The sequence below is a fragment of the Haliotis rufescens genome, unplaced genomic scaffold (genome assembly GCF_023055435.1).
Source record: "Haliotis rufescens isolate VD_foot unplaced genomic scaffold, xgHalRufe1.0.p SCAF_6, whole genome shotgun sequence".
Classification (NCBI taxonomy): Eukaryota; Metazoa; Mollusca; class Gastropoda; order Lepetellida; family Haliotidae; genus Haliotis; species Haliotis rufescens.
The window spans coordinates 31,122,723-31,148,183 of NW_025964334.1; the positions used below are offsets into that span (position 1 = coordinate 31,122,723).

The following is a 25,461-nucleotide window of genomic DNA, read 5'->3' on the forward strand; positions in this document are numbered from 1 at the left end:
CTAGTCTTAAAATACGGATTTCTGAGGCTGAATAAACATATAAATTACATGTATGTAAATCCCTACAGTCAAATACAGATACACCCGCAAGAAAAAAGGTTTGTGTAGTCTCTTGGAAGTCAGTATATGTTCTACAATATCAAGTAGAGAGAAATAAACATTATCTTGGAAAATATTCGCACTGGTCTTTCAAGCTGTTTTGTTTGTTTGTTGTTTAACGCCGCACTCAGCAATATTCCAGTTATATGACTGCGGTGTGTAAATAATTGAGTCTGGACCAGACAATACAGTGATTGATCTCATGAGCATCGGTCCACCCAATTGGGATACGATGACATGCATCAACCAAGTCCGCGAGCTTGACCACCCGATCCCCTTAGTCGCCTCTTACGACAAGCATAGTCACTACAGAATAGCTACATGCCCGTTTTTGCAATACTCTGCGCTGTATATCATCATTGATATTCTTTCTAATACAGCAATGAATTTCAATAGGGAAAAATGAACAATTTGAAAAGTATGAAACAAATAATGCTTTTTTTGCATCCTGTAGAGGAGTATGGCAATACAGTATCTTTATCAGACAAAGGCTTGTGTTTTGTTAACACTAAGACTGTAATTGGACCCAGCTGGGCAAATTTGTGAACCGTGCAGTGCCTCAAAGTTGACAGGCCTTCAGTCCTTTCTTGGTGGGAGAAGTGGCGGTTTTAACTACCAATAGACATCTTCTGGAGTTGGCTAAATATTTGCCTCATATCACATCCTACAAAGTAGGTCAGCGTCGCAGCATCACATTCCAGCCTATCAGAGACAAAATATCACAGCTAAACTACGGCCGCTACTGCGGGGGTAATTTGCCGAGTCCAACACTGGGTCGCTCTGTCGAAAATAGAGAGAGAGAGAGAGAGCTCAATGGTATGGCGAGAAAAATTAGTATTCCCTCACGGTACAAGTGGCACTCCAGGGTGGCGGCAGATGTGTGTATTGTCGTAATTAGTAAGTTTTAAAGCTGAAACAGCTGATGAATGTAATGCATGTTCACTGCACGCTCTTGGGACTCTGGTAGAGATTCAAACCATTCTGTCGTCAGCCACGATAATTATGGATCCGCTCTTGATCGGATTCTGTGGAGAAGTGGGGCAGTTCATGGTCACGAGATATGTCAAATACCGGCGGCATTGTGGTATCCGTTGTTTTGTTTTATAAATGCAAACTTTTCTTTGCTACGGCCGAAAAACTAACTGTAAACTATGATGTACCAAGGTTAAATGGCAATAGTCAATGCACGGCGGCTTGTAAATTACCGCGTTTTGGCCAGGCAAATCAGTCGCACGATTACACAGTAAAGTCACACGTTGTGATTCATCCTCGATTATCCGGTATATTATAACTCCATTCTCATTATTATAACTACACGACTAGTGTGTAGATTGTCTGCCTGGGGAGAGGAAGGGCATCAGATGGAACCAAAAGACGGTACCTGGTACCTGCTTTTGGCGCTCGGCCTTCCAGAGGGTAGGGGTAGGGGCAAGTACAAGTGTCTGAGTGGGGTATCAATGTCTGTTTGTTATTTAACGCCGCGCTCAGCAATATTCCAGCTATATGACGGCGGTCTGTATATAATCGAGTCTGGACCTGACACTACGGTGATTGACATAATTAGCATTGATCCACGCAATTGGGATACAATGACATGCATGAACCAAATCAGCGAGCCCGACCACCCGATCCCGTTAGTCGCCTCTTACGACAATCATAGTCGCCTTTCACGACAAGAATAGGTTGCTGAAGACCTATTCTAACCGGGTTCTTCACAGGTAGGGTATCCATGTAAAAGTGCGGCGTGTTATAACAGTGGGCTAGCACTATAAGACCGGCATTAGTCCGGACTAGTACCAGTACTAACGGTGCCCGGAAAAGAAACTTTACTGTAGTCATTGGATTTTTCTTTGAACAAATCGTCATGACTGGTTGAAAACCTTCTTAAGTCCAGTCCATCCAAGTGTACTCTCTTCACCAAATACTCCCCTCATTTCAGTCGCAATAATAACAGCCACCTTCAAGAAGATCGTGCCTCCTGTGCACCAGGGCTTCCAGTGCCACGACCCCCGCCTGCAGCAGCCATACAAGCCAGGGGCGTCTGTCAGTAACGCAGTTCTGTATGGAGTCGGCTTCGGGCTGCCGGCTGTTGTGGTAAGGTCGTTTCAAAAAGTAACCATCATGTTTATTAAAAAAAGAATTCTGTTTAATGCCACTACCTACTGTTGTTGCAAATCAAATTTATTTTCACGTACAAAATATGAATAGTAACAGGAGTAGATTTCTAATGAAATGTATGATTTGATCGTATACTACACTAGTAGCGCTAAGGAAGCCTTGTAAAAATGGCCTTGGTAGTGAATTTTAGCAGGTCAGTCAGTCGGAGACTAAGGTGATGACACTGGAAACAAATACCTAGAACAGCATCTCGGTTATACCAATCATGACGTATTGCCCGTTTCTAACACACACAATCTAGCCAAGCTGGGATGAACCCTCATGTGTGGCTTAGTTTTTCCGTCGCCTTGAGCAGTGTCTCAACAATGGCGTGTCAGCTTCAGTGATGCATGTCGTGGATGTTTACCACACGTGTACTGGTACGGTGCTGACAGGTCAAGGAACTTTATAAGGACGATTCTTTGATAGTCTCCAGCAATCAATCGATCCCGGAACAATTATGGTCGCAGGTCTGCTCAACGAATTGCGCGTCAGGTTGTTCTGGAAGTAAAGTCAACTTCCAGAAAAGTGGGATGCAATAACAGGACATTTGGTTTTGTTGCCGTTCCTCGCAAAAGGCAACGAAAACGACGTTAATACTGCAACTAACTTTTCAGGGAACTGGTTTTTTTTCGTTCTGTATTATGTTTTGCATGTGTAATTCCAATTTTTTTACGCGAATGAATTCTGGATTCAGAAATACGTGTAACATTACCACCCTGTGTCCGGATTGTTTGGTCCAATTTGATTGTCAGGTCGCTGTCCCCTGTGTCTATTGCAGAGTAGAGCATTAAACGTTTCTAGAACTATACTCCTGAAAGTTTGAGAGGGATACGGGGCTATTTCCTACTGTTACGTAACTTGAGGACAGCAACTGGTGTACTTGAATTGTGTACTTACATTTATTAACTTTAAATGAAGCTGAACATGCTCCAGTGGCATGTTAATATAGGATACTATTTGCATGACACCCTCTCCAAGCAGCCAATCACGTACTCAGGACATCCCTATGAAAACTTGAGTAGTATATACTAGGACGGTATTTTTGTATATTTTATGCCCGTTTCAGTTACCTTTGTCAATGTACACAGGTTCACATGAGCTGAATGACTTTGAAATTATTTTTCGTCCGTTAAAGTCTGAAATGTCCCAGCTATATGCTGGGTAGGGCGGGACCAGTGGGTGACAGTATGATCAACGATCCTTACGTCGGGGCACGATGACCTTTTGCGACAATAATTGTCCGAGTCACACATTTCAGCAACCGATCCTCATAAATCGGATCATACAAGCATGGGGAACTGGGTTCCTGTACTGCCCTTGAATCCAGTCCTTAAATTGAAAAGGCAAATTAACACCTACTCGCCAATACACCCTTACCCTGAAACGCCGTATTAATCAATACACATCGAACGTACTGGAACTCAAAGAGACATTTGCTTGTGGCTTGGTGGCCTGTCACTAACATAATATGGGCCAGACAAACCAGTGATCCTGAAGAACGATCAACCCCGTCGAGGCACGATGCCACGCTATCAACCAAGTCACCGAGCCTGACCACCACCCCATCGATCTATTATGTCTTTATTACGACAAGCATAACTTCATGGGGACCAAATCCAATCCGGAATCGCAACAAGAGAATTACTGAATGACTTAAACAGCTAAGAGCCCGTTTAGGTGAAACTAACCAGGTGTCTATTTCAGATGATCTTGGTGGAATGCTTCATCATCACCAAGCAGGACAAAGGGGGAACCCTCTGGGTGTCGATGATACAGAAGTCGCTTGAAGCCATTGTTCCTTTCTTCTTTGGAGGCGCTGTCACCCACCTGACCACCAATATACCGAAGTTTGTGATTGGTCGACTTCGTCCAAATTTCTTTGATGTCTGCAAACCTGATTGGTCAAGTGTTGACTGTCGTAATGGCGGGTATATTACAAAGAACATTTGTACAGAGACCAACGAGAATATCATTAACAAGACCAGGTAAATATTTTTTTCTGAAAATACATTCAGTTTGATTTATTGTCAAATGTCAAACTTTTCTAACTACTAGTATTTTTATGCATACCCCGATTTAAAAGTTTTTTTTTATCAAATAACACATACTTGACTGGTTGTAGCTTTGACCTACAGATAATAAGTAAAACGACCGTCGCCTTTTGTGGTATCTGAGTTGGTGAGTTTGGATTTACGCCGCCTTAAACAGTACTTCAGTCATACGCGTATGACGGCATATCAGCTTAATGTGGGAGGAAAGCAGGTGATGTAGAACCGCTTGATGGGTACGGGTGTGATGCTAACAAACGTAGCCAGGGCGAATCTAGGTTTCCAACACGCGACCAAGGGTTTCTGGCACACCTCATGGGGTTTGTATGAGACTGGTTATTTTTATTCAGCTATGTACAGCTGCAAAACCAGATATTACAATTACAATTACGCACCTCAATATTTTTCAGAAGCATTTTGCAACGTTATATGTATTTTAAACCTTAACATTCATTTTCGGTCGTAGCACGGTATAGGACAAGGCACATATTGTATTGGTATTGTATTCGAGTCCACTTACGGAACTGTGAAACGAGGGTTGAGATTGTTTTAAGGGATCCATTCATATGATTTCTACCTCTATTTTGCCTTAAAGGCCCAATGGAATCTGTTTCGTCGGATATCAAGACTGGTTATTCTCTGAAGTTGACGTATTATATTATATTGACTGATGTAGCCTCACTTAGAAAGACTTGACCTAAAGACAATCAAATGATAAGTTATCAATATAGTTCTCTTCAGTATTGAGATAATACGTGATATATGCTTACTAATCTACTGTTTTGTTTGGGCTTGTCTGGGCTGGAAGTGGTGAACCCAGGCTTCCTCCATAGTCAAACATCGTTGCAAGAACCTTTCTGGATCAGCTTCAAACAGAGCTAGCTAGATTATCACGAGAGATGTGCCTGGTGATTGAATTTACTTACCACGTGTCAAAACGTAGGTCATAACGTAGGACACTGGTCACATAATAAACTAGCATTGTCCGGCCGTGATATAATTTAGTTCCAACATGTCAACTGTTGTCGTGATTCATGTCACCCACATGTATCTGTTGTCGCCACAGGGTGGCCTTCCCTTCCGGTCACGCCTCCCTCTCTATGTATTTCATGGTCTTCCTAATCGTGAGTACTTTCTCCTCTTCTCAAGATTGAGTGAGTCACTACAAACGTCATACATTTCAGTTTTATTCAACGAACTTAATGTATGGAACTTGAATTTGTTAAAAAATTCGAATCCTATTTTTAATATGGTCGCCACAACAACCATATTGATGAAGCTAAGATTTGGCACGCATGGTGGAATCCACGTTTGTTAAAATTGTTGTGATTGTATTGTGAGCTTTTAAATATCTTTTAAAACTAATATTAATGTTCATTAAAGATTTTAACGCCTCCATCTAAAAAAACCCAATAAACCCTAGAAAGTTGAAACTTTGCGAGGAAGTTAATGCGATGAATTTCAGTCTCTTCAAGGGATCATGGAATTTAGATTAGGTCGCCATAGATGATGTTGCAAAATATATTTTTCGCTTTTCCCATTTGTAGTTAATGTGCTGTAAGCCAGTTACGATGTTTGTCGATAACAAATGTCCCTCCGTCCAGTCCTGTCTATCTGTTTGTCCAGCTGTACCTGCAGCGACGCCTGACCTGGTCCGACTGTCCACTCCTCCGGCCTGTACTGCAGCTCACACTGTTCTACATGGCTCTGTGCTGCGGCCTCAGCCGTCTGTACGACCACCTGCACCACTGGGAGGACATCCTGGCCGGAGACATCCTGGGGCTCAGCATTGCCGTGTTAGTGGTGAGTGAGTTCATGAGTGGGTGGTTCGTCTCTTACGACAAACAGTCGACTTTTACGGCAAGCATGGGTTGCTGAAGACCTATTCTACCCCGGGTCTTAACGGGAATATAAATTTTAAAAAGGTCTACTCATTGGTTTTAAAATACCCAAAAAGACTGGACTCGTGGGGGTAAGATATATTGAATATCAAAAACAAACTACAAATACACAATGTAAATAGTTACACAATGTGAATGATACTGACACTATGAAATATTGTTCTGCCCTGTTCAGTACACTATCACACACCACCGACATTCTTACCTACTAGTTCTTAGTGGGAAGAAGCGTCACATCGGAAATATTATTTTGTGGAAAATGAAATGAAACGAGCCCAGAAATTCCAGCCTAGGTTTTGTATCGAGATTGGAAATGTTTCAGCTACAGCCACAAAACCAGATATATTTTTTTCAAACTACGAGCCTGATTTAAAAAAAGAAAAAAGAAGCATAATTATTATTTTTTTAAAATTCGGGGATAATTAAATTTTCGATAAAATCCCAGCTTCCCGCCCCCGAATATCAAATTGTCAGTCCCTTACAGGCCAGAGAATGTACTGCTTATACCTGATTAGAATTAACAATTGAATTATAATCAATATAATTTCAGTTCTTCAAAGTCCGCCCCGTGTATACGTGTCACGTGGTGCAGGGCGGGGAGGAGGACCAACAGTGCCCGGAGGAGGAACCGGAAGTGAAGGAGGATTCACCCGAGGAAGCAAGGGTTGAGGAAACCCCGGCTGAAACAACTAAAGTTGAAATGGCGACTGAAGTTGCCTAGCATGAGGAAGAGACACGATTCAGAGCGTCATGAAATACTTTATTGTCATAAACATAATGATGCTATGTTATCTCAATAAGAGAGTTTTTGGTTAATCGCTATAAATCTCATAAAAAAAGACCGCATGTGGGACAGCACAATAGAGGTAATAAACGATACGTACTGAACACGTAAGGTCAATCTGCATGATGATGTTTTTATTATTTCTAATGTTTACTTTTAAAAGGGTTCACCCCAATTATGTTTCTCAGTTTGTCAGCACCATACCCGTGCTCGTGAGATTCACCTTAGTGGTAAACGTCTAAGGCCTGCATCACTTCGGGTTTTCCTCCCACATTAAGCTGACACGCCGTGATATAACTGGAATTCTATTCAAAACATCATTAAATCCAACTCACACACTTACTAATGTAAAGGGGGGCTGTCAATTTGCACTCCAAGCAAATTTGTATCAGGTCAATAGACAACAACACTGTTGCTAACTGAAGGTTAATGATACATATTGATATCAATCATACGGCTACGACAATGCTAATCACAGTGAGATGGGCACAGTTCCACACAGGTAACGGTATGTGATACAGATCTGGATCGCCAGCCTGCAGACCGGAAAACAAAGTCCCCCTTTAAATATATATGGTATTCCATGAAATCGGTGTATTTTGTAGAGACGTAAAATGTCCTTTCATTACAAGAATAACTATATATACGTTCTTCCTAATAATTTACATATTTAAAGGAAATGACCTTTGAATGTGTAAATTTGAAGATTAGTAATAATGGCTATATAATGGGTGAGTACCACAACGTGGGGTAATGACAATAATACGGTAATCAATAATAACCCCGTCAAAGCGAACTGCCAATGGCGTATTAATATATGTGATACCAAGGAAATTTTATACACATATTCATCATTATCGTGTTGGTAATTTGATTTGTTTCGGGGCTGTCAGGCGTATTTGGTTTTGTCCTGTAAAACCTTGGGTTTAAATATCAGTTCCATGAATGTAACTTTTTAATGACTGGATTTTAACATTGTAGGTATCTTACCTTGTCGTACTTATGCCGCAATGTTTGATTTGGATTTGTGGGTTTACTGCCTACTGAGAACAAGGTGAAAAATGTATCTGACAAGAAACATTCTTTTATGGGCGTCCATACCATTTTACTCATTAGTGAGGGACTATTCACTGATACTGTGTAAAAACATTTAACTGTCACCCAACATGTAATATAGAAACAAGCAGTGGAGTATCAAAACGTTAATTCCGCGAACACCTGGGCCCACTTGCACAAAGCAATCTTAGCGCTATGATGATCTTAACCCCCATACTTTAACATAGGCTTACGGTAGTCTTAGCGCTAAGATCGCTTTGTGCAAGTGGGTCCTGGTGTCATCACTGATTTTCAGTGATCTGTTCAGATAATTTTCCCGTTATTTTTCCCGTTACGCTTGTAACGCCCAATGAATCTGTTTCGATGGATAATCGAGGTTATTCTCTGGCGTTGACGTTTTATGTCATTTTCAGATTCATTCAGTGTCATTAATATCAGATTTTAGTCATTGCTACCGCAAAACAAAGATCTGAGGACATCCCATTACAGGTTACGTCCGAACGACCTTTCGCGAACTTTGACCGACCAATTAAATGACTAAGAGGAAGTCGACATTGGCCAAGTAGAAAGCAGCTATCTCGAGCTATACGGCCCTTGTTTCAAACTCGCGACTACGCTTTGAAAAATGTTTTGAGAAATTCTCAATTCACAATTGGATAATTGAACAAAAGAACATTCTGGAATGTCTATCAGATCACCGAGATTGTATGGCAGTACTTCCCGTTGACAATGCAGAGTGTCTTCACTTCAAATGTTTGTCCTATCGAAGCAAGAGACAGACGATGATTTTGACGGATTCAGTCGAAATCCCGTAACTGTCGTTTGGAATACTCCGTGAAATCCCATTGCGGGTCACGTCAGACCGACCTTGTGCGAACTTTGACCGACCAATGGAATGACCAATCAGAAGGCAGCTTTCTCGTGCTTTACGGCACTAATTTCAAATTGGCGACTACGCTTCGAAACATATTTTGACAAATTCTCCATTACAAATTTGAAACCTGAACAAAAGAACATTCTGGAATGGCTAATAGATGGTCTAGATTGTATGGATTCAGTCGTTAAACCCGTAACTATCGTTCGGAGTTAAAGTTTTCGAGGTTGCATGATTAGAAATCACATTCCGACTGTCACTTTCATAATCTGGTAAGCGATGCTCTGATTGGTCGGATGAAAGGTCGTTCTGACGTGACTCCTAACGGGATGTCCTCAGATCTTTGTTTAGCGGTAGCGTGAACAGAGGTCTGATTTTAATGAGATTGGTGGAATGACTTACAAGAAGTCGACATTAGCCAATCAGAAGGCAGCTTTCTCGTGCTTTATGGCACTAGTTTCAAATAGGCGACTACGCTACGAAACATATTTTGACAAATTCTCGATTAAAAGTTTAAAAACAGATCAAAATATCATTCTGGAAAGGGTTAAAGATGGCCTAGATTGTATGGATTCAGCCGTTAAGCCCGTTAATTTCGTTTGGAATACCCCGTTTTAAATATTTCGAGGTTGTATGATTAGAAAATACATTCCGACTGTCACTGTCCGGATCTGGTAAGCGACGCTCTGAATGGTTGGATGAAAGGTCGACCTGACGTGACCCGTAATGCGATGTCCTCAGATCTTTGATTTGCGATAGCCAGAAATAAGATCTGATTTAATGAGATGGAGATTCAATGTACAACACTTCCCGACTTGATAACAGTTTGCGGCTCACTCTTCATGTAACGGTCGCAATTGTAGGTCGACTGTCGACAGCATCCTTGTTGTTGGACGTCGGGCGCAGCTTCGCAACAAAGACGCCCTGCAGCAACCAAAACACGTAATGATGTAAACAGCTGGCGTGACTGGAGCAGATTCTTCGCTTAACCTGGGACCACTTGCCTTTTTTGTTTGTTTGTTGTTTAACGCCGCACTCAGCAATTTTCCAGCTATATGACGGCGGTCTGTGTAAATAATCGAGTCTGGAACAGACAATCCAGTGATTGACATCATAAGCATCGATCCATGCAATTGGGATACGATGACATGCACCAACCAAATCAGCGAGCCTGACCACCCGATCCCGTTAGCCGCCACTTGCGACAAGCGTAGTTGCCTTTTACAGCAAGCATGGGTTGCTGAAGACACTTTCTGTTCCGGATCTTCATGGGTATTTACTCAATGAAACATAAAGTAAAGACTTATTGACTTCCAAACACACCCAGCACCATGCAGTTATGAAGAAAGAATCAAATTCATTCATTTTCTATCTTGTAAGAAAATGACACAAGTTCAATTTGAGATTTCATAAATAAAGCATCACCCCATATAGGTACACTGTAAGACTTACCAAAATTAGAGCTACAGACGCTCCAAGAACAGCGCCAAATATGACGTCCCAAGGATGGTGCCAGTAGTCGAAGACACGTGACAGGGAGATGTAGAACGCCACGCTCAGCACCAGAGCCATGGCAAGCGGTTTCAGGAGACTTGGGCCTGATTTAGGTAACCGGTCGTACAGGAACACCTGTAGGTTAATAGTGTGAAGAATGTTGATGCAAATTGTATCTCTGTTACATTTGCAAGGGTAACGTTTTAAATTTTTTTCCAAAAAAGTCTGCATCATTGCATGTAAACAATTGACTTGCGTTGCATGTGTTTGTGACGGGTGCCACCCCTTCGCGAATAGCTGGGTGCCATTGTACAAGGCGATCTTAGCGCAAAGGTGATCTTAACTCCCATACTTGAACATAGGCTTACTATCATCTTAGCCCTTAGGTTGTTTTGTACAACAGCACCCTGGTATCATCACTATTTGATATGTTTCATATATTTCGTCTCATGATATAGTCGTAATCGAACAATAAATTCTGCTTTTGGGAGAGATTTCTTATGAATAGGGAAATGGTTTCGCCGCTTTTATTTGTCTTTATAGTGGGCATTGTAAGATCTTAAAACATAAACTGAATAATAACGTAATCCAACAACTTTGACAGGTTATTTCATTCGATTTAAATTCCGTGTACTCTGTATTGCGATCCTGACACTGAATCTCGTATGACTATTTTAAGAAAACGGGTAATATAGATAGATACACACCGCAAAGTACGTCATCCCGAAGAAGGAAATTGATGCATGGCCTGATGGAAAAGAAAGTCTGAAATATAGAAAATTGTGCTATAATTTGGACTGCCGTGTTGCAATGAAGAATACAGTGATAAGTGAGCAATGTCAAGGCTGTGGTTTGGTTGGTTGTTAGTTGTTGGTTGTTTAACGCCGCACTCAGCAATATTCCAGCCATATGACGGCGGTCTGTAAATCTCATGTTATTGACGTAAAGAATAGTCAAGTCTTAAGGACATTCTATCACACATTGATTATTTATAACTGTCAAACACACATTTTTTGTCTGTTTGTGTTTTGTTTAACGACGGACTCAGCAATATTCCAGCGGTCTGTAAATAATAGAGACTGGACCAGACAATCCACAGATTGACATCATGGGCATCGATGTACGCAATTGGAATACGATGCATGCATCAACCAAGTCAGCGAGCCTGACCACCCGATCCCGTTAGTCGCCTCTTACAGCAAGAATAGTCGCCTTTTACGGCAAGCATGTGTTGCTGAAGACCAATTCTACACCGGATCTTCACGGGTTGAGTGGTTTGGACTGGGACCAAGAACTACATTGGCGAAATCAAGGTCTTGCTCAACAATTACCTTGGAGGAATCAAGGGATTCCTTGCTGTCGAGCAATATTCCACCAGGTCATGCCCTTAGAGTCCACATTTCACAACGTTTGAGGTACAGTGTAGCATGCGCTTTCTACGAAGATTTCAAAGAGCGTAGTACGACTCTTGCTCGCGGTTACAACACTCAAGGTCTCAGTAAAGCTTTCAAAAAGTTTTATCGTGGTTTGTTTCAGGTGAATAATTGACTTCCCATTGAATGTGTTTGTGACGGGCACCACCGGTGGGGCAGGATACGTAATGCGACAGATTCCATTCACCAAGTGGTTTCTCATGGCGTTAACGAAACCTTTACTACCCCGGTCAAAGGATCAGTGTGCACTCGATTTTCATTCCCTGGGGAGCATACAACCAAGCTGTCTGTGAGGCGTTGGGAGGTTAACAGTCACACTCCCATCGATCTCACCCTACTGGGTACCCATTCACTGATGGGTGAACAAAGGCACATATCGAACAATGTCACTTAACTAAGGAGACGGGCTTCAGGGTGGGCAGGACTGAAGCTCTAGAAGCTCAGGAGTCAAACGTGCCGAACACGGTCACCCATCCATCTGCACTCCGCTACCTACGCTGCCTGATTGGCGCGCTGTACAAAGGATCCCTCGATGAGGTAGATCGTTGCTCATGATTTCAATCACTTGTGTTCCTGGTCCGGACGCGAATATTATACAGGTCTCCGTCATATAGCTGGGATGGCTGACTGCCATGAAACCAAACTTTTAACCACTGACCAACTGTGCCCATTTTTTTTATCCTAACTAGACGTAATAATAACCTGGCCTCTGCAATTTTCTGAGCGTCGGACCCTTGACAAGCATCGTCCTGGGCGTATCCCTCCGCGCAGACGGTATTCAGGTCGGGCTGACATACAGAGATGAAGTGCGGCCTTAGACGCCCGATGCTGTACTTGCCGATGTCGGTGATGACCAAGGTGAGAGCAGCACCGAACAGGAACACGAGGATGGCATCATAGACGCTTCTCAGCGCCACCCGGCACGTCACGGATCCACGTAGTGTATATACTTTGAAAAGAACATCCCACATGGCCATCTGTAAATGAACAATGTGTAGGTAATTTATAATGAGGTGATGTGACATGGGGTTTAACGTCTCTTTCGAAATTACGGCCCACATATAGAGACGTACAGTTTTGACATGTTTTAGCCTGAGAATGCCAAGTTCATTGTAATATTCTAGAAACAGATGTTCTAGTTACATTGTCAACAAGTAGCAACTTTTGTAGTTTACCAGAAAATGTGTGTCTGTGTGTGTGTGTGTGTCTGTGTCCGTGTGTGCGCGCGTGCGTGTCTGTGTGTCTGTGTGTGTTCTTTGTTGACGCCTTACTCAGCAAATTTGAGGTAAGATGTGAATAGCATATTATACATTAACTAAAACATAAATATACAATCAAATAGTAGGTAACTATCACAGACGCAAAATAAAACAATCAATACGATAAAACATATCTAGACAAGCACTACAATAAAAGCGTGCTATTTGAACCCACAATTGACAATCCAAGCTGTCGTTTACAGACATACAGACATGGTAGCTGAATGCCCACGGCAATACCCTGAATATACACCCATTTGGAACTTCTTACCACTGCTAGGGGTATAACTATCGATACTATTAACAATAATGCGACAGATATGGTGCTTTGTTTGTACGGGTACTTGATCGTGTCATCGTCACAGAAGAATCCTTGCCGGAATGGAACACCATATTTTTCAAAGAGGCCGAGCACCAGCAACACTGCAAAAAAGATCGTTTTGAACTACTTCGGTAAATTAAGTTTATTCAGATAAATACAGAGGAAAGACATTGTATAATATCGATAAAGTACCGAGAATGTATTTTACCTGACTAACCACACAGTAATCTAACACACACAGAATATTCTGAATAAATATTATTAATGTATACATTTTTTGCTGTTTGAATTTTCTAAAGTGAAGCGGAGAAGAATATTGGTCTTTTTGAAAAGATCCAGGGATAGAAATGTAATTTTTCAAGTGTGCCACGGAGCCCTCATCAAGATGTTTCGGTGTGCACTTTGTAAAGATTAAAAAGATAAATGATTCTAAGAGGGTGACTCTCATTTCACCAAGCCTATAGAATAAGTAATTTTGAAATTTTGCTCCTTTCCATTTCATTGAGATTGATTGCGCTTTTTCAAGTTCTGCATGCCAAAATATATTTTGTGGATCATATTGTGTATATATTAGGCGTGTTCACATGTTGACCATATTTCACATGTTTGCCATGGATATATGTGATTTCATACAATGAGTGAGTGAGTTGTGTTGTGAGTATTCCAGTCATATCACGGCGTGTCTGCTTTATGTGGGAGGAAAGCCCCAAGTGATGAAGATCTTAGACGTTTACCACTTCGGTGAAACACACAAGCACGAGTATGGTGCTGACAAACCTAGAAACATAATCGTGGCGAACCGGGATTCGAACCCACAACCATAGGTTTCTGGTGTGCCCAAACAGCTTAATGACAAATGAAAACTAATACAAAACAGAAAATAAACTATACATATAACGGTCCCCGGGTTAGAAAAATTGGTCCTTTGCAACTCATGCTTGTCACAAGAGACGACTATTGGGATCGGATGGTCAGGCTGGCTGACTTTGTTGATGCATCTCATCGTATCCCAAATGCGTAGATCGCTCATCAATCACTGGATTGTCTGATCCAGACTTTATTATTTACAGACCGCCGTCATATGGCTGGAATACTGCTGAGTGCGGCGTTAAACAACCAACCAACCAACCAACAAGAACATATAACAGTGACAGCGATTATCACCATAATCTGACATTATTTTATCCATATCCTTGAATAATGGTTCAAACATGTTGTATCATTTTCAAACCCATGCACTCGTATATATAACATATCACGTGAAGCGTAAAGCTAAGTCTGTATTGTGTACCTACTCGGTGTGTGGGTGTCTATACATACAATACAGGTATTGCCACTTACTGAGTAATGTTATTACGACATCACCGACTCCTTTGATGAGGTTGACGCCTCGACACCCTGTACCCGTTTCCATGGTGTCCACTCTACTAGGTTCAAGTAAAATTGTTCAAGAAGACCATTCAATATCAACACTGACGAGCGGCCACAATCACGTGATAGCGCTACAACGAGGTCATTGTGTGGATTATGTTTCCTTGTACGGGTACTGTTACCGGACATGCTCCGATATATGACCTAAACAGAATCCAAGGCGAAAAGTGACCAGGCAAGATAAGCGAAATTGATTATTTTTTTGAAAATATGGATTGCATGTTTTTCACAGACTGATCTAAAACTTGGCTACACATCAACCCACAAATCAAAACAAGTCCGGAGAGAGCCTACTAAAGTCACATCTCAAGTTTTTTTCGCTTTCAAATGCTTTGCACTTCTTCTAGGAGTGAAAGTATACATTCGTTTAAGAAACATTTGACAGCGAATTTGGGGACTAATTAATTAATTAATTATAGTATTCGCTTTTACATCTTCAAAATGAAAAAGAGGTTTGAGTAATCTGTTGCTTCCAAATTTTAAAGATAAAATCTTAATTGGTAAAATCAACATAATCACAAATATTTTGTATTTGTATATAAAGCTTGGTCAAAAGTCAGGTCAATAGGCGCACACATAATTGTGTGAGTGACAGGTCTACATGTCAGACGCTCGGTTATTATACCATTTACTGCCTGGCTTATACAAATATATGCTATCTGTTGCGGTGATTAAGTATCAATACAAGTAGGTCGCCCACAGTCAGCCTATAAATACGGGCTACATGTACATTGTATACGAGGTGAGGTGTGTTGAAACAGGGATTGACATCGCGTTCAAGAATATAGTATAGTAGTATAGCGATGTTCATCCATGTGTGTGTGTGTGTGTGTGTGTGTGTGTGTGTGTGTGTGTGTGTGTGTGTGTGTGTGTGTGTGTGTGCTATTTCGGACTTATGCCGGTTTTATAGTGTTAGCTAGTCCACTCAGATAGCATACCGCAGTTTTATAGTGCTATCTAGAGATAGCATGTCGCAGTTTTTACATGTACACCCCACTCAGACACAGTATACTCACCCTAAGTCGACCAGTCCTTATTGCCGAGCGCCAGGCACAGTAACATCAAGTACTGTATTGTAACGTGGTTTGGTATGTCGTGGCCGGGGAACGAACCACCGACCTTCCGCTCCCGGCGGACGCTTTATTCACTTGATCACAGCTCACCATAAACCAAACTAACAGTCTGCTCCAAGTGTCTGAGGTTGCAGACAATCAACTAAGAGGTCCAATGATCAAATCTTCCAAAAAGTATGTTTTCACAATTGGTTTGGTTCGTTCTACTTATTTCCTTTTACATGTTATAAGATAGGATATACTTTTTAATCTAAATCTCATGTTATTGACATAAAGAATATTCAAGTCTGAGGGACATTCCACCACACATTATATCCGGTAATGATTATTTATTAACTGTCAAACACACATTGTTTTGTCTTTTTGTTTGTTGTTTAACGCCGGACTCAACAATATTTCAGCGGTCTGTAAATAATAGAGTCTGGACCACCCAATCAAGTGGTTGACATCATGGACACCGAAATACGCAGTTGGGATACTATGACATGCATCAACCAAGTCCGAGAGCCTAACCACCTGATCCCACTAGTCGCCTCTCACAGGCATGGGTTGCTAAATACCGTTTCTTACGGGTTAAACAGATAAATAGCATGTCTAAGTGATCTATAAGTATTTCTATGCCTTGAACCCGATGGCACATGATGATGACAGTTTTAAAAAAAAATTGCACTTGGTTAAAGATATCATCACTAACTCGTATCTGAACTACAGAATACACACCATAGTTGCCAGTACTGAATGTACTCAGTGCACAAATCATCTGCAGTCTTCTATGTTACAAGACCACAAACTTTAATGTTTCAGTACTTCACGATCACAGTTGTAAGTTGAAATTGTAATCGAGCACAACACACAACAATAATACTGAATCTTTCAAATGTTCACAACAAACAGCAACAATACTGAATATCTCCAGTGTTCACAAAACACGGTCTCAATACTGAATGCCTGAATGTTTCCAAAACACGGCTTCAATACTGAATGCCTAGAATGTTCACAAAACACGGCTTCAATACTGAATGCCTAGAATGTTCACAAAACACGGCCTCAATACTGAATGCCTAAAATGCTCACAAAACACGGTCTTAATACTGAATGCCTGAATGTTCACAAAACACGGTCTCAATACTGAATGCCTGAATGTTCCCAAAACACGGCTTCAATACTGAATGCCTAAAATGTTCACAAAACACGGCTTCAATACTGAATGCCTGAATGTTCAGAAAACACGGTCTCAATACTGAATGCCTAAATGTTCACAAAACACGGTCTCAATACTGAATGCCTGAATGTTCACAAAACACGGTCTCAATACTGAATGCCTAAAATGTTAACAAAACACGGTCTCAATAACTGAATGCCTAAAAGTTCAGAAAACACGGTCTCAATACTGAATGCCTGAATGTTCACAAAACACGGCTTCAATACTGAATGACTAAAATGTTCACAAAACACGGTCTCAATACTGAATGCCTAAATGTTCACAAAACACGGTCTCAATACTGAATGCCTTAAATGTTCACAAAACACGGTCTCAATACTGAATGCCTGAATGTCCCCAAAACACGGCTTCAATACTGAATGCCTAAAATGTTCACAAAACACGGCTTCAATACTGAATGCCTAAAATGTTCACAAAACACGGTCTCAATACTGAATGCCTTAAATGTTAACAAAACATGGTCTCAATAACTGAATGCCTAAAAGTTCAGAAAACACGGTCTCAATACTGAATGCCTGAATGTTCACAAAACACGGCTTCAATACTGAATGACTAAAATGTTCACAAAACACGGTCTCAATACTGAATGCCTAAATGTTCACAAAACACGGTCTCAATACTGAATTCCTTAAATGTTCACAAAACACGGTCTCAATACTGAATGCCTGAATGTTCCCAAAACACGGCTTCAATACTGAATGCCTAAAATGTTCACAAAACACGGCTTCAATACTGAATGCCTAAAATGTTCAGAAAACACGGTCTCAATACTGAATGCCTAAAATGTTCACAAAACTGAACAACGACTCTTGTTCACAAGTTCTTTTTAAGGTTACAACATTCAAGGCCACAGTAAAGCTTTCTATAGGTTTTATGGTAGACACAGGGAGGACATTTCCAAATTTGTTGCATCAGTGACAAAAATAATGTCCCATGCAGTTCCTTATTTTGACAGTAGCCAGAAGGATTGTGTAAATCCTGCTGGGGAACCATGCAGGTGAATCATGGGCTCATCTGTGAAGAAGTCTTGTCATCTGAACCTTAGATGCTGTCTACACCAAGCTTGGCGTGCCTGACGGTGAAGTGGAAGCAAACTTGGGCGTACCACTGGACGTCGGGGCCGGAAGTTGTGCTCCTGCTACTGCTTTTGTACGGGTCTGCCACTAACTGGTCTCAAGACAGGAAATCCCGAGCTGTGGCAGTTTGGTATCGATACCGTAGATGCACCATCCGACTATGGTTGTCTTGTTGACGTTGCCCTGCTGTAGATAACGTTTCCAAAGAGATAATATTGTGTTTCGATGAACATTATAATGTCAGGGAGCTTCGTTTTACGCTATTCCCGTTTGCAACATACCCACGGCGCGGAGACGTTGATTTGCAGCAAGCCGTGGAATTGCGTAAGCGCTATTTACGGTTAAACAAAAGTGTTATAATGAGCACCTGATACCTAAGTAATCCATGTGTGCTGCTCACATAAATAAAACACGTGTGAGTATCATGCTCCCAACAAACAAGCAAATATTCTAATTTTGCGGCCTAATTATTGCGCGTGCAAACGGTGAATCACGACCTCAAATTCGAGGAAATGTCTCCATGAATATGTATTGAAAGATGCATTATTATATTTCAGAATAACTTTTTTCATTGAAATCTATATATGTCATGTCCCCAGGTATTGTATTTAGGCCGCCAATAAATTCTGAAATAAGAATTTGTTAAATAAATTCTAAAAACATCATTCAAAATCTTGAGCCTCTCTCAGCAGCAGTAAAGTAGAAAAATCTGTAAAATTTTGTGACGATTTAGTAAGTCATGTGTTATAACAATTAATGCCATCGGATGAGCTATTTCCTGGCAGGATGTGAATATACAAACACTTGGACTCCCCAAAAAGGAGAGCAGCTACACCCAGTCTCGACATCATTGATGATTAAGACGGAAAACACTGATGTGGAATGTTGGATAGGAACTGCAACTTGTCACAGCGCGCATCCCTATAAGTAACCCCCGTTACCATGACACTGCATTATTGTGTCACATGGTTCTATACCTTTAAGCCAATACCTCTCAGTAATTGGACAGTATTTCAAACAAGGATGTTGTGTTGAATATATTTAAATATTTGGGGACCAATAAACTACCTAACAGCTATCTGGATAATACAATAAAAGTTACAAAACAAATTCCATATGAAAGGACTTCGAAAACACGTGTTATTGAATCCCTGACAATGTAATGGACATTTGATTCCTGTAGCTTGTATACCGTGTGCAATGCCGGCAAGTTTGCATGCAAGCTACGTTCAAGCTACTTTCAGGCTTATCCATCTTTTATCAAGTTAATGAATAATGACGTGGATTTCCTTTCACTTGCAAAGCCTTATAGGTTTGAACATCAAGCACATTCCTATGATACACATACATTTAGAATTCTGCTTTTTTATTTGATTTATATAAATGTGATTTCAAACAGGTTATAATAAACAAATAACCGATCTCATTTTATATCTATTCAAGACATATTTAGACAAAACATGTATCGGAAAAACTTTAAATTCTGTTAGCCTAATCGATTTTTTTCAACATAATTAAAATCTTTGTACTACCGCAAAACAAAGTGGTGGTAGCGAGAACTAAGATCTTATTTTAATGAGATTGGAATGTTATCATACCCTGAATGAAAATATGACAAAACGGAATGTTTGTTCAAAAAATATAAGCTACACTACTGCCTAGAAGTTCATTCCCCTTACACGCATGGGCAACGCGTTACGCAACACGTGTGCACCCCGTTGGTCACCCGTGTGGAACCCGTACGCCACGCGTGTGATACCCGTGTGCAACGCGTGTCACACTCATTAGAAGGGGAACAAACTTTTGACCAAAGGACGACCCATGGGCATGTCTACCTGAACCTGGACGTGGTAACAAGGAGATGACTTTTTGATTTCCTGACGAAAAATGTTAATACACATTTTATTATATGTACTTGCTGATGTTTCATTTTTAGATGTGATTACATGGTGTCTTGCGATGGTGTTAAGAGAATACATGATCCTGTTACATGTTATTGCTATTCAAATGCTTTTTTTGTGATTTGACATTAAGCGTCTGTAGTACGACTTTCAGTGATCATGTTTATGAGGTTTGGTGGGGCATTGTTTTTATTGGACCCTAATTACTTTATGATGGTTGGGTCTCTTTGTCTCAGCTCCATAGCCGTGACGCTGGGAAAGGGCAGCATTTAATTAATGAGAGTAGAATATATCCTGGAGGATACACTTGAGGGAGAGGGCTATACTAATTACCGTACCACAGGAAGAGACCTGTAGACGTGAGCACGGGGTTGTGTGTAAGATGGCCGTCGCATAATGGCCGCCAGGAGTGGTAAACATTGAGCTAAAGCAGTGTTGTTTTCACGGGCCTGTTGAATAAATTTCCAGCGCTGCTGTCCATATATCTTCTACTTGATCCTGGATACATCATTGTGGCATTTACATTAAAATATTTTTCAACGTGTTAATCGAAACCAGTCAAACGAGCTGGCAGATGCTAATCAGCTAGCGCTATTGAAATTCTAGCCCCGGCTGACCAGATTCAGACACAGCTGACCAGCCAATAAACAATTAACTAAGCAAGTCAGCACATCAAAACTTGCATAATTTGACCAACATTTGAGAAGCCATTGTTATCAATTCCATGTATTGAAATTCTAGAGCCGATTGACCAGTTTCAATCACAGCCGACCAGCCTATAAACAATTAACTAAGCAAGTCAGCACATCAAAACTTTCAAAATTTGACCACCATGTGGGAAACCATTGTTATCAATTCCAAACTGGACAGATGGGTAGTGACATGCTTTCAAACGTGGAATTGAGGTCTCGGGTATAAATGCAGGGGTATCTTGGCATAGGGTCATTCCTGCATTTCGCCTGAGAACCTCTCTGTCTGTTTTTGAAGGCGTGGAGATCCCGGAGTTAATTCCCCGTAACAATTCTAGGCATAAACGGTCCCTTAAAAAGGACGGTTTCAATAATATGAATATTAAAATTCATCATCACTTTTCAAGTTTACAAAAATGTCTCCAGTTGGAAGATGTCACAGATAAACAAGGATTCTAACTGAGTTTGATCGTCACAGGTTTATCTCCAATTTGCAGAGGATTAACAGTTACTGTGAGTGAGCATGGTTTTACGCCGCTTTTAGCAGTTACTGCGTTTATAAAATTCCCACAGATATCATGCCAAAAACGCTCACAGTGGTTAGTGAGTAAACTCAACTGAGGATTTTACAAGTCTGATCACAACCTTTGAAAGCTAACATGTGAATAAACTCAGTTCACTGAAACTTAAATAATTAAGGCACTTGCAGTGACCAGTTAATAAGTAATCAGTGAGATATTATAATAATACTGGGAACGCCAACCAACTTCATTATAAATAGACAAATGTACCCGTGAATGGTCAGGTTTTAAATACCGAGTGAAACAAAGACGAGGTGCCAGCCTACACTGGAAATGCTGTATGCTGCTTGTCCAGCCTGCATCAACACCTCTAGTGATCTATTCGTGATTCCGAGCCTTGCGCATAACCATTGTCATGACCTGGTTGAGTGACTTCCTTCCATCAACGTGAAAGGATTACCCACAGCGAAAGAAAGGATTAAAATCCTAAAGATATCCTATCCAAATGGTATAAGTACTCACAACCAATTTCCTCTAATAGTAAACTGTCACCTTTGGTATCCCCAATAACACTCACCATGGTCATTGTGCAAATGTAAAAATCACAAACCCACAAACGAGATTCTGTCTATATGGTCACACCCGGTGATTGTGAAGATCTAACATTCTATCAACAGTTTGTTGTTTTACGCCGCACTCAGCAATATTCCAGCTATATGAAGGCGGTTTGTAAATAATCGAGTCTGGACCAGACAATCCAGTGTTTGACATCATGTGCATCGATCCAAGCAATTGGGATACGATGACATGCATCAACCAAGTCGGCGAGCCTGACCACCCGATCCCGTTAGTCGCCTCTTACGACAAGCATGGGTTGCAGAAGACCTATTCTACCCCGGATCTTCACGGGTCGGATCCTATCCAAGCACTATCCACACATTACATCCATTGTGACAATGGAATAGTTTCATCATACATCATTATCATGTTTTGTGCATGCAGGTCATTGGTTCAATGCATAGAATAACAGATAATCAAGTATTAGCTTGGACGTCGTTTTAAAAAGGTGCCCTCGCAACGTTGCATTAACAGTTGTTCTGATTTGAGTCCATGGGTGGCCCAGTCGTCTAAGGCTCAGCAATTCACTGTGCAGAGTTAGGTCCATTGAAAACATATGATTGTGAGATCGAATCCCGGTTCGCCACGATTACCTTTCTAGGTTTGCCAGCACCACACCCGTGCTTGTGGGTTTCACCAAGGTGATAAACGTTTGAAACCTGCATTACTATGGGCTTTCAGCCCACGTCTAGCTGGCACGCCGTGATATAACTGGGATACTGTTCAAAACGGCGTTAAACCCAACACACTGACTTACACAAATCCTGACCTCAAATGTGAGGTGTCCTGTGTCAGGATTACATATATGGTTCAATGTTCAGTGTTTCATGATATATGACTGATATCATGAGCATTGACCCACGCAATTGGGATACCATGTTAGCGAGCCTGACCATCCGATCCCGTTAGTTGCCTCTTACGATAAGCATAGTCGCCTTTTACGGCAAACATGGGCTGCTGATCTTCACTGGTCACGAACCGACCTGATGACATATTGCTTTGTATATTATTACACATGTATGCTGGCCAGGTTTCCCCACGTACATCAATACATTGATTAGACCATATTGATATCCTATTTGATGCTAATGTACCAGTAAGTTGGTCAAGCCTTTGTTTTAGGAGACTTACATGCTTTCTATTTTAACATAGAATACCAATGTTGTTGATTGGATATATATACCCATTGTTGGATGTATCGTTAATGATTTGGGGATTATGTGATATCTTAAAAATGCAGTAATTGGTGCTCTTATACAACAATTCGTAATTCAACGTTTGCCATGTCCACATCAGATGTCGATTCTCCAAATTTAATTGCTCGATATTTTTATGACAGTTCATTAATCACCAATCACTGTTATAATACCACGTCACAAACGGGATCAAAGGCATTGCTCCATTCAACATGTATCTTGTAATATACAGCAAACGCCAACACCATTCCCTGATGTATTTAATTAATATGCGTGGGTGTTACACACAGTGTAACCGCTAAAATTAGAACTTGGAAATAAAAGTGACATCCGTGTACATTCTACGAGTGCGACCATATCAAGTGTTCATGTATAACTATGAAAAGTAGTGATGACATCGGATGTTTGCGAAAAGGTGCGATTTTTCTGCCCCACACATTGCGAACACTGTAAAGGCAAGTCAACGTCTCACATGGAAATGATGGCCTGAATGTGAGAATGTTAGTAATTGTAAATAAGTCAATAAAAGTTCAAGCAGTGATGATGTCAGTTCACAAATGGGCCTTGTTCTCGGTAGCTATTGAGACCACTACGTGACTCCAAAACTGATCCGCATCATCATGATTGAAGAAGGCTTTGGGTCCTAGCTAGCCCAAATGTTCTGTGGCTTTAATGTTTGGCGATTTGGACAGCCATGTGAAAGTGGTAATGTAATGTATTCATAGGCAAGAGTGGAACGTGCAGTCCGGCGTTATCTCTCTTATATTATGGTCAATAATAAGAATCATGTGTAAAACGTGATCCCTGTGACGAAAAGCTATTATAATTGTCCCGTTTTCACAAGATAGGATATCCACAATTATTCTTATGTTGAATTTTGTTTAACGACACAGTCAGCAAAAACAGACAAGCTAGCGACGGAAATTATATTTTATATTATTGTGTAACAAGCAGAGGCATAGGCAGATCCAGGGTTTCTGGTGTCACCACCCATCAATTACCCGTAGACGCATGTTTCACGAACTGACCAACAAGCAGCACATTGTTAAACGACTTTATTCTGCAATTTTAACCATTTACGTCCGGAATAATGCTGAGCTCTCTCATTCACCCGAGTGACTCAGAATTGGTGATATGTAGTCCCAGGAACTGGCTACTTTTTATGTTTCACTTTTTGTTTCCTTATATTTCTTACTTCCTCTTTTTTCAACTGATGTTTTTGTAACGTTAAATAGTCGAATAAAACAGTGGCTGTTGATGCGTCTTTTGTCCTTAAAAGCATAAGTCACTTCGCTAAAATATTCTGATCTGTCCATGTTGTGGTGTTCGCTCATTTAGAACGCTGAGTTTTGCTGTACGCGTCAGTGGAAACATTTTCAATAAAACGAAGCTGCAGGAACTACTTTCTTTGTGTTTCAATGAGTTTCCATAGAAGAGAACATATGTCATTTCTTGCCAAATATTGAATGAATGGAGCACGTTTGATCATTTATGTCAGGTCAGTTGATGAGAAAACATTATTTGAACAGAAACACCCTGATACATCCCTTCTCAGGCGGTGCGTCACACGTTTCACGTGAATATTTCACCCTGGTTACAACTTAATCGCGGTGTGAAGATATGTGTGATCATTTTTGTTAGAAAATCAAAATTAAATTGTATTGCGAGATTTGTTTTTAAACAAATGCATTGTCAACTGACAGCGAGAGCACTGTATTTTTTGTAGCCTAATTTTCGAATTTGCTAGGTTTTATATTTTATCATTTTACTGACATTTGGGTTCTCCTACGTTCTGTACCGCTTCAGACGTTTCCTCCGCATGAACCTACATGTAACACGCTGGGATATAACTTACATGAAGGAGAGGCGATACAACTTTGGAATGGTCAGCAGTCCGAACATGACCATAAAGGGATCGAGCCTACAGGAACACAATTAATAACAATGGAAAGTTTATGTTCCTCAAATGAGCTCAAATGCATTTCTGAAGAAAATTCTGACTGATTTGTTTTGTACTGCAGAAATTTCTGGAAGAAGCTTTTTTATACCTCCAGAAATTTCTGCCAGACATTTATTATTTACCACTTTGTATTATGTACTTCAAAATATCGCTCAGCAGTCATTTTTGTAGTAAACAACACGTTGGTGTTGAAACATTAGGCTCTATAGTCAATCAATATATTTTGCAGTAAGAGAAAATCATTTGGCCTGATAGACTAGGGAATCGTATCAAGATTTTCAACAAATCATTTCATATCTCTCATGGCTTCAAATGCCCGATTAGCTACAATGAAAACCAAATGG

General features: G+C 40.7%; 2 protein-coding genes across 3 annotated transcripts; one reads left to right on the top strand and one right to left on the bottom strand.

Annotated features, from left to right (window-relative positions):
• The first annotated feature begins 733 nt into the window (after positions 1 to 733).
• Positions 734 to 7,115, top strand: LOC124117781 (phospholipid phosphatase 2-like). 2 transcript variants are annotated; one of them, XM_046479792.2, is made up of 6 exons: positions 734 to 996; positions 2,039 to 2,193; positions 3,964 to 4,244; positions 5,374 to 5,431; positions 5,934 to 6,110; positions 6,759 to 7,115. In XM_046479792.2, the coding sequence occupies exons 1-6, from the start codon at positions 918 to 920 to the stop codon at positions 6,927 to 6,929; spliced, it is 921 nt and encodes a 306-aa protein (XP_046335748.2). In that variant the 5' UTR covers positions 734 to 917; the 3' UTR covers positions 6,930 to 7,115. The 2 variants fall into 2 exon arrangements, with proteins under 2 accessions (XP_046335748.2, XP_048242382.1); XM_048386425.1 differs by lacking the exon at positions 734 to 996 and adding an exon at positions 1,434 to 1,515.
• A 2,193-nt stretch (positions 7,116 to 9,308) lies between these two features.
• LOC124117778 (phospholipid phosphatase 1-like) lies at positions 9,309 to 14,942 on the bottom strand. The gene is made up of 6 exons (XM_046479787.2): positions 14,772 to 14,942; positions 13,380 to 13,531; positions 12,552 to 12,826; positions 11,124 to 11,181; positions 10,375 to 10,551; positions 9,309 to 9,846 (listed from the first exon to the last, which is right to left on the bottom strand). The coding sequence occupies exons 1-6, from the start codon at positions 14,842 to 14,844 to the stop codon at positions 9,763 to 9,765; spliced, it is 819 nt and encodes a 272-aa protein (XP_046335743.2). The 5' UTR covers positions 14,845 to 14,942; the 3' UTR covers positions 9,309 to 9,762.
• Positions 14,943 to 25,461: the final 10,519 nt, after the last annotated feature.

Bases quoted from the DNA above. Each gene is read 5' to 3' on its own strand.
- LOC124117781 (XM_046479792.2), top strand. From the start codon at position 918: ATGGCGAGAAAAATTAGTATTCCCTCACGGTACAAGTGGCACTCCAGG. The intron at 997-2,038 runs GTAAGTTTTAAA...CCCTCATTTCAG, and splicing joins TGTGTGTATTGTCGTAATTA to TCGCAATAATAACAGCCACC. The intron at 4,245-5,373 runs GTAAATATTTTT...TTGTCGCCACAG, and splicing joins AATATCATTAACAAGACCAG to GGTGGCCTTCCCTTCCGGTC.
- LOC124117778 (XM_046479787.2), bottom strand. From the start codon at position 14,844: ATGGAAACGGGTACAGGGTGTCGAGGCGTCAACCTCATCAAAGGAGTC. The intron at 13,532-14,771 runs GTAAGTGGCAAT...TCTTTTTTGCAG, and splicing joins TGTCGTAATAACATTACTCA to TGTTGCTGGTGCTCGGCCTC. The intron at 12,827-13,379 runs GTAAGAAGTTCC...GTTCATTTACAG, and splicing joins TAGTTATACCCCTAGCAGTG to ATGGCCATGTGGGATGTTCT.